A 13592-nucleotide genomic window follows, 5' to 3' on the forward strand; every position below is an offset into this window, starting at 1 on the left:
CATTGGACAGAAATTAAGATGCAGTGAGTGCATTATAGGACTTTCTGAAATCATGAAAGAATTAACTTTCTTCTCAAAAAGAGGAAAAAGCAGTTTTACACACTCGTCTAGATTGTGAGCTAATAGCTTTGGTAGAAAAGACATTATTAAAATTAACTTTATTAGCAAGAACCACTGGATAAAAATCCAGATGTGTCAGAACTGTCAAGTTCTTGAATTAAAAAAAATAATACTTTTTGTAAAATATCTAAAATCGATTTATATCTATATATTTATCTATTTAGGTCGATATATGTATAGTTTTTGTTGTTGCGGAGTTGTTGGTTTTGGGTGGTGGAGCGTAAACCTTCTTCTCAAAATGATTAAAAACTATTTTTCCAATAAAATCCAATACAAGTCCAATTCTAGTCCACTTTACAAATCTTTAAAACCAAACACACACACACACACACACACACACACACACACACACACACACTCAAACATCTTTATTCATACACTGACCTTGGCATTTTATTTTAATCTTAGTCTATACTGCAATCTAGTAATCCTGGCGTAATTGAGATTATTATAATTACAATTCGCTGTAAACACTGGCAAGAAAAGAAAATGTGCCATCACTGTAAATGACAGAAGTTTCTTGAATGTTTAAAGACTTTCTTCTCAAAATGCAAAAAAAAAAAAATTCACAAAACCCCGCAATTTGTTTTAATCTCTTATTCTACTCCAATTTATCTCAAACCTTTCAAACCAGACCTACAGGCACCTTTGCACTGCCATTTGCTTGTTTATTACTTTCTATCAGTCAGTGACGTGACTTGCAACTGTGATAGATTTGCAGTTTCTACGCTCGCAAACACTCTTATCCGCACAAAACCCTGGTGTTGTGTAACTGCTTGTGAAGGGGTTTGAAAAGTTTACTTCTTTCATGTTGAAGTGATTCTTTGTTTGTGAAACCACCATTCTGAATCTTAAATCAGAACCAGAGGGAGAAATGTGTGTTGAGAAAACTACAATCATGGAAACAGTGCATGCAAGCAAGGCATCGAGAAGACAATAAATAAATAAATAAAGCCCAAAAGGTCTGGCGTGGTGCTTTGTGCCATTAGCGCCATGCCACCTCTGATGGGAGAGGCGACATCTCGTCCCGTAGCGTGACAGTAACTCGTAGTGGCACGCTCCATCTGTGCTGCTTTGCTAAATCTCTTTTGAAGTAGCGAGGAAGTTTCACAGATCTGTTATTGTACGTTTAAGCAATTCTCTTTGATTTTTTTGGCTGTATTCTGAGGTTTACAAAGCAGCGCCAACATGTCTACTGTTTTGAATTGCAATGATAAAATGTGAAAATCAATAAATCATTGTTAACTTTACTCATAAACTGTGGTCAGAAAATTAACTTAAGCACTACAATTAATGCTCGTTCCTCTGTTTTTCTCTTTTCAGCTCTGGCATGTAAATAATTGGACTTTGTGAACCAAACAACGTAACACGTTCAGCAATGGCCCCTTTGACCCTATGCACATTCTTGATAACAGCCATTGTGGCCTCCAGTGGATTGACTCAAGCAAATATCACTGAAGAGGTCACTAGCACTCTCTTTCCCATCTCCACCATTATTCCCATGGAATCCATCAGCCAAGCGGGAAATCTCCGAGGCTCTGAAAGCCATGGAAAAGCCAATAACACAGACATCCCAATCCGCTGTACAAAATCCATTTTCTTGACAGATACCTTCAAGGTCATCCATACCTTCATTTCGTGTGTGGTATTTGTGGTGGGCTTGGTGGGTAACGCCACAGTCCTGAGGATTATCTACCAGCACAAGTGCATGAGAAATGGACCTAATGCTCTTATTGCAAGCCTGGCACTGGGTGACCTCATCTACATCAGCATAGACATTCCCATCATGTTATACAAGGTATGGCCATGTCCTCAACTCCCAAAAGTCTCCCAAAGATCTAGCTTTGACCTCCCAAAGATCTCCATGATACTCCAACTTCTACATGGATTAGGTTGGACACTATAGCTCCATAAAGACAGATTAATCTAACCTAAACTATAAATAATTGACAAGGGTACATCTTTATTCACTAAGCAGAAATAACACACAATATAGTCTGAATAGAATATAATAGATTTTCACATTCTTATAGAAAGAAAAAAATTTTGGTCATGACACCACAAATTAACTATTTATGTATTTTTAAAAATATTCTAACTTTTATCAAGAACAGAGACTAAATGAAGCAGTGGAAATGAGGAGTCAGAAAAAGAAAATGGTTCCAGATTAAATGACACAATTTTATTCAATGTTAATATCACAAAGATGAGAGTATAAAATGAAGAACAAAGATGTGCAAAAAGGGGACAAATAATGGTGAACTGTGATTGTTCCCAACAACCAATCCTTGACCACCATTGTTCTAAATGACCAATCATGATCAGTGATTTATTGGTGGGAATACTGGTGATCAGTGATTAGACACTGGAAACAATGGCATTCAGAAATTGGTCCTTGGGAACAATGATGATCAGTGTTTGGTTGTTGGGAATAATGGTGATCAGTGATTGGTCATACGGTACAATGATGATCAGTAGTTTTTTTCATTGTGAAAAAAAGATAATCATTGAATGGTTGTTGGGAATTATGTTAATCAATTATTTGTGTTTGGGAAAAATGGTGATCAGTGATTGGTTGTTGGGAACAATGGTGATCAATAATTGGATGTTGGGAACAATAGTGTTTATTAATTGGTCATTTGGAACAATGGTAATCAGTGAATGGATGCTGGGAACAATGGTGATCAGTGATTGATTGTTGGGAACAATGGTGATCAGTGATTGGATGCTGGGAAAAACAGTGGTCATTAGGAACAACAGTAATCAGGAACAGTGGTGATCAGTGATTGGATGCTGGGAAAAACATCCATCCATCCATTATCTGTAGCCATTTATCCTGTTCTACAGGGTCGCAGGAGCCTATCCCAGCTGACTATGGGCGAGAGGCGGGGTACACCCTAGACAAGCCACCAGGTTATCACAGGGCTGACACATAGAGACAAACAACCATTCACACTCACATCTACGGTCAATTTCAAGCCACCAATTAACCTAACCTGCATGTCTTTGGGGGAAACCGGAGCACCCGGAGGAAACCCACACAGACACGGGGAGAACATGCAAACTCCACACAGAAAGGCCCTCACTGGCCGCTGGGCTCGAACCCAGGACCTTCTTGCTGTGAGGCACCACTGCTAACCACTACACCACTGGGAAAAATAGTGATCATTAATTGGTCATTAGGAACAACAGTAATCAGTGAATGGATGTTGGGAGCAATAGTGATCAGTGACTGGATGTTGGGAACAATGGTGATCAGTGATTGGATGTTGGGAACAATGGTGATCAGTGATTGGATGTTAGGGAAAAACAGTGATCATTAATTGGTCATTAGGAACAGTGGTAATCAGTGAATGGATGCTGGGAACAATGATGATCAGGGATTGGTTGTTGGAACAATGGTGATCAGTGATTGGTTGTCAGGAACAATAGTAATCAGTGGACACTGAGAACAACAGTGATCATTAATTGGTCATTAGGAGCAATCAGTGGTGCGGTGGTTAACGCTGTCGCCTCACAGCAAGACGGCTCTGGGTCAAACCTCACAGCCGACAGGGGCCTTTCTATGTGGAGTTTGTATGTTCTCCCTGTGTCCGTGTGGGTTGTCCCTACAGTTCAAAGACATGCAGATTAGGTATGATGGGAGCCACTGCAATTGGCGCACGCTGTTGTGATTTCCCAGCCATAATGTGTGTACATATATATCTTGCTATGGCAAAAGCTAATCAATTAGTGAATGGATGCTGGGAGCAATGGTGATTAGTTGTTGGGAACAATAGTGATCAGCTCTCTCAACTCGTATTACCAGAAACTATGATGTGAGATGGAGAGCTGCATCAAGTACAGAACAGTCACCAATATCTGTTCAAATAGTTTGCCGCAAATATCTTTTTTTTTTTTAAATAAACTCACTAAAGGGGTCTCAAAAGTCACCAAATCTAGTTGAAGTAAAACTTGGAGATGCCCAGAGACACTCCTGGATGTCCACGGTCAGGCTGCCATGATTATTTTAGCCAAAATGGACATTATTATTGGTATATTTTAAGTTATCCTGGTCTACCTTTGTCTGTCCCCGGAATATACATACTATTTAGGCCAATGATCAGATGAGATCTTATATACAACACCACATCTACCTCCTAAATGGTGTAATGCTAAAATCCAGTCACCCTATCTCTGGTAGATTGTACGGTAAGTATGAGTCTCAGAGAGGACTATCCTACAACCATCCTCTGTTAACCAAATATAGCAATCATCACCTAGTTCATGTGTCCAGAAGAGTTTTGATCCAAGCACATTCAGTCTTTTGGATGTCCTGTAAAAAAGTGTTAAAACTTTTGGCATGAAATGAAGATGCATGTTTTTCACAACACTCACTTCTTTTTACATCTTCATTGACCATGAAGTTGACCAAGTAACACAATACTTAACAAATAAGACCCTTAAGTGTTCTTCAGTTTATCCTACTGGGGCAATCAATAAACGTTCAATACGGAACCGTACAGCAGAAGGTTTTCATATCGCAGTTGGACAAATCCTTTGAGATCCAAAAGAACCCTTAAGATTTTTTTTTGAAGAGTGTGCATGCTTTCAGATCCTTTGCAATACACAGATATCACCCAAGGCTGAGTATCTAGCCTGCTGATGCTTTGCCAGGTTTGTAATATCATGTAACTATTTTTAGTTCCTGGTTGTTTGAGGGGCATTTTGCCTTGGGTATTGTGTTCAGTGAGTTTCAGGTTGAGGGATTGACCTAACCAGTCAATAACATTCCATGAAAAACACCATGGTCGCTTAAGTAGGTTTTTGGATCGTTCTCTTCCTGCAAGGTGACTTCTGATGAGTTTGGATGCATTTGATTGGATTTGTTCAGAAGTTCATCTGTCTATAAGATTTGATCTGAGAATTGTGTCTTCTGTTCTTGAGGTCTACTAGCAGTTGAGTTTAAACCCTGAGATGCTGGTGCACTCTTCATATTGGATCGCTTCAACAAGGCTCCTTCATGATTTACTGTTTTATTCCATGGCTTGAAGGTTAGAGAAGTAGCCTTGGGTCCAAAGGGTTGCCGGTTTGATTCCCAGGACTGGCAGGAAAAATGTGAAGGGAGTTGAGTGAATGAACAGCAATTTCCCCTCCCTCTGTATCATGGATGAAGTACTGTACGCTTGAGTAAGGCACCTAGCCCCCAACTGCTCTCCAGGTGCTGTAGCATCGCTGCCCACTGCTCTGGGTATGTGTGTGTGCTCATGGGTTAAATGCAGAGTTTCACTGTACATGACAAAGTCTTCTTCTTTTGCTTTGCACTACTGTGGTCTTACGGACTGCAAATTCTGAGCTCATGAGTGTGTTCATGCTTCCTTACAATCACCTGCTTGCACCCACAGATTTTCTCACCGTCCCTGTTATGACTCTGTCTGATTGATTTACTCTGATTTGTACAATTACAACGGTCTGCTGATCATGTTGCCAAACAACAGCGATGGATTCCAGGTGCGCTGTCCATCTTGAGTCAATTCTTGACACTTTTTTGGCTTGTGTGTACGAGCTACTGTAATACTCAAGAGCTCAAAGCTGACCAAGGAACAGCAGAGGAGCCATGATTTGCTTGATTTTTTTTTTAACAAAAAAGCTTATTCCTTATGGTTCTTTGGATAGCAAAGAGTTCTTCGATTCCTACTTGTAGGAATTTATGAGAGGAAATTCATACATAGATCTCTCATCTCATCTCATCTCATTATCTGTAGCCGCTTTATCCTGTTCTACAGGGTCGCAGGCAAGCTGGAGCCTATCCCAGCTGACTACGGGTGAAAGGCGGGGTACACCCTGGACAAGTCGCCAGGTCATCACAGGGCTGACACATAGACACAGACAACCATTCACACTCACATTCACACCTACGGTCAATTTAGAGTCACCAGTTAACCTAACCTGCATGTCTTTGGACTGTGGGGGAAACCGGAGCACCCGGAGGAAACCCACGCGGACACGGGGAGAACATGCAAACTCCGCACAGAAAGGCCCTCGCCAGCCCCGGGGCTCGAACCCAGAACCTTCTTGCTGTGAGGCGACAGCGCTAACCACTACACCATCGTGCCACCGCATGTTAGCATATACTACAAATTAAAATTAGAGAAGCAGGTATTGAGTATTTTAAAGCATTGATCAAGGTTTTTTTTTTTTAATCTATTCCTGATTGAATTCAGTAGTGTAGTCATTCAAATTGAAAAGCAAGGGTGGCATGGTGGTGTAGTGGCTAGTAGTACTGTTGCCTCACAGCAAGAAGGTTCTGGGTTCGAGCCCAGTGGCTGACAGGTGCCTTTCTGTGTGGAGTTTGCATGTTCTTCCTATGTCTGTGTGGGTTTCCTCCAAGTGCTCTGGTTTCCCCCACAGTCCAAAGACATGCAGGTTAGGTTAATTGGTGGCTCCAAATTGACTGTAGGTGTGAAGGCCAATTTATGCTGACAACCCAGTCCTCGCAGATAGCGTCGCAAACAGTGTCTGCGTAGCCCCCCCCCACCTTCGCAGACGCTCTGCACGCACCTCCCAAAAATTGTGACCACCGCAGAAGCCTCGCAGACAGCGTCGCAGACAAGAGGGCTCTGATTGGTCCACTCTACATCCGCTGTACACGCACTTCCGCTTCCCTACTTTCCCGGTTTGGTTTGTTTTCACGACCGCCATTTTTAAAAACACGAGCGAAGATGGAGCAGCACGAAGAGCGGTTGATCGAGGAAGTGAGGAAGTACGTACATCTACACGACTCCAGTTCTAGTCATTATAAGTAACCGGAGGATAAACACTCCACTAACCACACCCACCAACTACTCCTAGCGATTTCGCGACTTCGCGCCCCCTTGCGTTGTGACAGTGAATAACATCGCGCACGCCTATTACTCCCCGCTCAACGATAAATTACAACTGTCTGCGAAAAGCTATCTGCGAAAGCCTTGTCGCAAGAGCATGCAGAGGCCTTGAGTGTGAATGGTTGTGTGTCTCTATGTGTCAGCCCTGCGATGATCTGGCAACTTGTCCAGGGTGTACCCCGCCTCTCGCCCATAGTCAGCTGGGATAGGCTCCAGCTTGCCCACGACCCTGCACAGGATAAGCAGTTACGGATAATGGATGGATGGAGTATTTCAAACTATGAGAAAATAGCCAGATGATGTTATTATATCAAGAAAGTTGTTTTTATTGTTGATATTTTCCACACATGTACACGATTATGAGCCAAGTATAAAACCAATTAAAGGCAGTACCTTGTTGAAAAATGTTTCATAATATAAAACAATAGTGTGGACTATTAATGACTGTGTATTATACGCATAAATTAAATGTAAATCAAAATGTTTTTTAGGCTCTGAAAGTGTAAATGAGTGGTGAATATTAAATATAACATTTTCTGTTTTACTGCAGTCATGTTTTTGTCTGTATTCTCAACTTTATAATATAGAATATTATATGAACTACATTCTTTGTACATCAAGTATGTGACTGAGTAGTAAAAGAAAAAAAAACGGCTATGGTTGAAAAAACAGCAGTGATAAGGTCGTAAAATGAAACAGCCAGTCGGAGTTCGATCTCCCAAAACAGCGTACCGAAGGTCGGAGAGTGTGTAATGATGAGGGAAGCAGGAATCAGGCCAGCTAAAACAAACACAAAGAGCACTGGCCTTCCACAGCGCGGTGTGTTATCACCCATTAAACTCTGCTCTCTTATCTCCTCCAATCCTTCAGGGCAGTGTTAAACAACACTGAAAAATTCAACAGGGTCAAATATCCACTTACACAGGCCTTATGAGCTTAATCTGACGCATAATGTGTACTGTGAGGTTGATGATTTCATGCAACTGGAGATCTCCGAGCAAATATGTAAGAAATAAAACACTTGGGGGAGATGGTTACAGAGGAAAATAATCAATGGCTGGGTTTTGTGACGAAGCGAAGTTACTATCACCAACCTGAAGTCGATTATTTTAGAATAATAAAAGCGTTAGATTTCTTTTATATGACACCAATTCAACGATTACACTTTTTCATCAATTAAAGAACAGCATGCGATATATTTCATCTATAACAGTTAAATGTGATGTTATGAAATCGTCCGTGAAACAAGTTATTTCCTGTTATCACTTACATTATACAGTAGATATAAAAAGTGTACACGTGGTTAAAATGATCGGTTTTTCTGATGTAAAAAAAAAAAAAATGAGACCACAATAAATAATTTCAAAACTTTTTTCCCCTTTAATGTGACCTATAACCTGTACAATTCAACTGAAAAACAAACAAATCTGTTAGGGGGGAACAACATAAAAAATAAAAAACGTACAAAAAGCTGGTTGCATACAGTAAGTGTGCACACTCTTAAACTAATACTTTGTTGAAGCACCTTTTGATTTAATTACAGCATTCAGTCTTTTTGGGTCGGAGTCTATCAGCCTGCCACATTTTTTGCCCACTCTTCCTTGCAAAAGCGCTCCAAATCTGTCAGATCGCGAGGGCGTCTCTTGTGCACAGCCCTCTTCAGGTCACCCCACGGATTTTCGATTGGATTTCGGTCTGGGCTCTGGCTGGGCCGTTCCAAAACTTTTTTGATGTCATTGTCATGTTGAAAGATAAAATTCCTCTTCATCTTCAGCTTTCTAGCAGACACCTGAAGGTTTTGGGCCAAAATTGACTGGTGTTTAGAACTGTTCATAATTCCCTCCACCTTGACTAAAGCCCCTGTTCCAGCTGAAGAAAAACAACCCCAAAACATGATGCTGCCACCACCATGCTTCACCGTGGGTATGGGGTTCTTTTGGTGATGTTTTTGTACCAAACATACCTTTTGGAATCGTCGCCAAAAAGTTCAACCTTGGTTTCATCAGACCATAACACATTTTCCCACATGCTTTTGGGAGAGTTAATGGTTTTTTTTTTTTGCAAAATTTAGCCGGACACGGACGTTTTTCTTTGACCCTACCTCATAGTCCAGACATATGGAGAATACGGGAGATTGTTGTCACATGTAGTACACAACCAGTACTTGCCAGAAATTCCTGCAGCTCCTTCAGTGTTGCTGTCGGCCTCTCGGCAGCCTCCCTGACCAGTTTTCATCTTGTCTTTTCATCAATTTTGGAGAGACGTCCAGTTCTCGGTAATGTCACTGTTGTCCCATATTTTCTCCACTTCTTGATGACTGTCTTCACTGTGCTCCATGGTATATCTAATGCTGTGGAAATGTTTTTGTCCCCTTCTCCTGACTGATACCTTTCAACAGTGAGATCCCTTTGAGGCTTTGTAAGCTCTCTGTGAACCCTGGCTTTTGCTGGAGGATGCGACCGAGTAAATGTCTGAACTTTATTTGGGGTTAATCAGAGTCATTTTAATCGATGGCAGGTGTGAATCCAAAAAGACTGAATGCTGTAATTAAATCCAAAGGTGCTTCAACAAAGTATTATTTTAAGGGTGTGCATACTTGTGCAACCAGCTTATTGTACATTTTTTATTTTTTATGTTTTCCCCCAAACAGATTTGTTTGTTTTTCAATTGAATTGTACAGGTTATTGGTCACATTAAAGGTGGGGAAAGTTTTGACATTATTTATCGTGGTCTCGGGGTTTTTTACATCAGAAAAACCGATCATTTTAATGGGGTGTGTACACTTTTTATATCCACTGTAGCAGTTCTAAACAGTTCTTTCCTCACCGAATTATCTCTGTTCTTAAAGGAAAGCTCTATGATTTTTTAAAATATGGGCCCTATTTTTGCATCTCTTTGCGTCCAAATATTTACGAGAGACAAAAATGATTGAAATTGGTTCAGTATTGCGTTAGAACGCTATAACTGGCAACTACAAAACAGCTATACAGTGTAATCCTATGGGGCAATCATCCATGTCAAAGTAAAGCACTTGTTTTGCCTACTGTGTTACTTTAAAGTGACAAAGTTACACCTCTATCTGTAATTGTTGTAATTGTTACAAAGTGCTGACACTGAAGACTCCTTCCAAAAATTGCTAAATAAACACTTCCTTACAGGAAAATGATCCCCATATTTTAAAAATCTATTTATATAAATACAAGTCCATGTGTCAGTTGTTACTTCAGAAACGAGAGCACATCATGCAAAAAAGTGCATTATTCTAAACTTTGTAACCAGAGCTGCTGTTGGAGAAAATTAATCAACACCTTCCGACCAATCAGAATCGAGCATTCAACAACGCTGTTGTGTAAAAATTCAGGTGATACATGAACAATATTTTTTTCCAAAGAAATAAATTTCTTTCAATGTATTTGCTGTTTGTTACCTCCACCAACTTTATTGAAGGAGGTTATGTTTTTGCCTTCATTTGTTTGTTTGTTTGTATTTTCCTAACATAACTCTAAAAGTAGTGAACGGATTTTGATGAAATTTGGAGGAAAGATGAGCCATGGGCCAAGGAATATTTTTTTAGCTTTTGATGCAAACCCAGATATGTATGTGGATCCAGGATTTTCTTGTCTTTTCCCAACATTACTCAAAAAGTACTAAACGGATTTGGATGGAATTTGGTAGAAAAGTGAGCCATGGGCCAAGGAACAATTGATTAGATTTTGATGCAGATCTGGATATGTATGTGGATCCAGGATCTATGACATTTTTGTCATTTCCCAATGTAACTCAAAAAGTATTGAACAGGCCTGAGTTTCCCAAAAGCATCGCTGCAGAAAGATAATCGTTAAATGGTCTCGCGAGCAGAACAGTGAACACTGTCTCCTACTTAAGCTGCTCTTAGCATTAAGAGGCTTTTGGGAAACCCACCCCAGATTTGGATGAAATCTGGAGGAAAGGTGAGCCATGGGCCAAGGAACAATTGATTAGATGTTGATGCAGATCTGGATATGTATGTGGATCCAGGATCCATTGTCTTTTCCCAACATAGCTCAAAAACTAGTAAACGGATTTGGATGAAAGGTGGGCCATGGGCCAAGGAACTATTGTTTAGATTTTGATACAAATCTGAATATGTGGCTTGGCATAAGTATACTTTCTACCAAGTACCCTTCTAGTTTTTATAGTGACCTGATATGCCTACCATGCATTGTCCTTTAAGACAGTGGCTTGTGTTTTGGACATACACACCCGCAACCACTCAATACATTTCAACAATACTTTTCTTTAAATATATTTGCTGTGTTTGTTACCACCACCAACATTATTGGAGGAGGCTATGTTTTTGCCTCTGTCTGTTTGTTTGTTTGTTTGTTTGTTTGTATTTTCCTAATATAACTCAAAAAGTAGGAAACAGATTTTGATGAAATTTGGAGGAAAGATGAGCCATGGGCCAAGGAACAATTGATTAGATTTTGATGCAGATCTGGGTAGGTGTGTGGATCCAGGACATTTTTGTCTTTTCCCAATGTAACTCAAGAAGTACTGAACGGATTTGGATGAAATTTGGTGGAAAGGTGAGCCATGGGCCAAGAAACAGTTGATTAGATTTTGATGCAAATCTGAATATGTGGCTTGGCGGAGGTATACACTCAACCAAATACCCTTCTAGTTTGTATAGTGACCAATACACCTACTCTGCATTATCCTTTTTGACAGTGACTTGTGTTTTGGACATACACACCTGCAACCACTCATTCACATATACAAACACACACACACAAACAGACACACTGTACTGTATGTTAACATAGTCAGGATGCACCCGTGAAGTGTTTCCTCCACTTAGTACATCGTACATAATCCTCCTTCCTCCTGTTTAACAAAAGCCAGTTCCTAAGGACAAGAATCCTGCCAAGGCGACAACACCCTTTCAGACCACCAGACCACAGGAACTCAGAGTAGCATGAGATCTCTTTGTCCTTCTTGTCTTCCTGTAATAGATCACAGGCTAAAGGATGTGATATGCATGCACTAATGGGAGCGCAATGGTTGATTTCTTTAACAAACAGCCAGAGTACAGAATCAGGTTTCGATTAGCTGGCATATGGACCATGGACCATGCCACTGCCTTGAGCCTTACAGAGGGTGACATTTCAAAAGCTAGAAGTGGCAGAATAACATAATCAATGCAAGATGTTTGACCTTAAAGTGCAAAATGGAGTGTTTAGAAACTGTTAGAGAAAAAAATGTATATCATATTTTGTTTTAAATTATATATATAATTTTTTTAAACGAAGCTATATGCTATAGACATATAAGTCTGCTAGGATTTTTACATCTTTTACATAGAAACTAATGCAGGAAGATGAAAATGAATCCCTACAGACCATACAAGTACAGACAAACCACTGTTGTATTCCAGCTGTATTAAGTACATCCCACCCCTCAGCGAAACGAGCCCTTGGGCTACTTGCACTATCTGCTGTGATGCATTTCCATTTTGAAAGAGGAAATGCGTATGTTCTGGAAGCTATGTTTACATTCGTCAGCTCGTCCAACAACATGTGCTTGACGTTTCTCTAATTATGACTCATACATACAGTTTATAGCCAGTCTTCTTCCACTTATTTGCAGAGGCTTTGCAAGTATTCGTATACAGTCCTGTGCAAAAGTCTTAGGCACATGTAAAGAAATGCTGTCGACCAAAAATGGCTTAAACATAATGAAAAGAAATGTTTCAACATTAAAAAATACTATGAACAGTAATCAGTAAGCCATAATAAATGAAACAAAGTCAATATTTGGTGTGAGACGACCCTTTGCTTTAAAAAAAAAAATAGTAGTCGCAGGTCCAATGAGTGCAGTTTGATAAGGAAATGAGCTGTAGGTTTTACTGATCATCTTACAGAACCAGCCACAGTTCTTCTGGACACTTTGTCATACTCGCTTCGTAATTTTGCACCAAAACCCAGTAGCCTTCATTATGTTTTCTTTTTTAATCTGAAAAGTGCTCTCTTATGCTACTCAGATAGAAAAAAAAATTCTCTAACATTTAATTTTGCTCTAGAAAATGAACGAATGTTTGGAACTCTAAATTTTTTTGTACTGACTCAACAATGTAGAAGTCCATCCATCCATCCATTATCTATAGCCGCTTATCCTGTTCTACAGGGTCGCAGGCAAGCTGAAGCCTATCCCAGCTGACTATGGGCGAGAGGCGGGGTACACCCTGGACAAGTCGCCACACTGTAAAAAAAAATTAGTCAAGCCAACTTAAAAATGTAACGCAACCTGCTGCCAAAGGATTTTGAGTAAACTCAACTCCGGGTCAAATAGTTGTGCTGACTTGCTCTTTTAAGTCGACACAGATGAGTATTTTATGTTGACCTTACTTTATTTAGCAAGTTCAGTGCATTTAAATTGTGATGTTGAAATAATCTCATCTCATCTCATTATCTCTAGTCACTTTATCCTTCTACAGGGTCACAGGCAAGCTGGAGCCTATCCCAGCTGACTACAGGCGAAAGGCGGGGTACACCCTGGACAAGTCGCCAGGTCATCACAGGGCTGACACATAGACACAGACAACCATTCACACTCACATTCACACCTACG

The 13592-nt window shown here is 40.2% G+C and overlaps 1 protein-coding gene across 1 annotated transcript in view; it reads left to right on the forward strand.

Moving 5' to 3' along the window:
* Positions 1 to 13592, forward strand: part of ednraa (endothelin receptor type Aa) — a 48953-nt gene that overhangs the window by 603 nt on the left and 34758 nt on the right. The window contains exon 2 of the mRNA XM_060926544.1: positions 1444 to 1918. Within this exon, the coding sequence (XP_060782527.1) occupies positions 1499 to 1918 (420 nt within the window). The 5' untranslated portion in view covers positions 1444 to 1498. The remainder of the gene's footprint in view (positions 1 to 1443; positions 1919 to 13592) is intronic.

This window comes from Neoarius graeffei, chromosome 7 (assembly GCF_027579695.1).
Source record: "Neoarius graeffei isolate fNeoGra1 chromosome 7, fNeoGra1.pri, whole genome shotgun sequence".
NCBI classification, from domain to species: domain Eukaryota; kingdom Metazoa; phylum Chordata; class Actinopteri; order Siluriformes; family Ariidae; genus Neoarius; species Neoarius graeffei.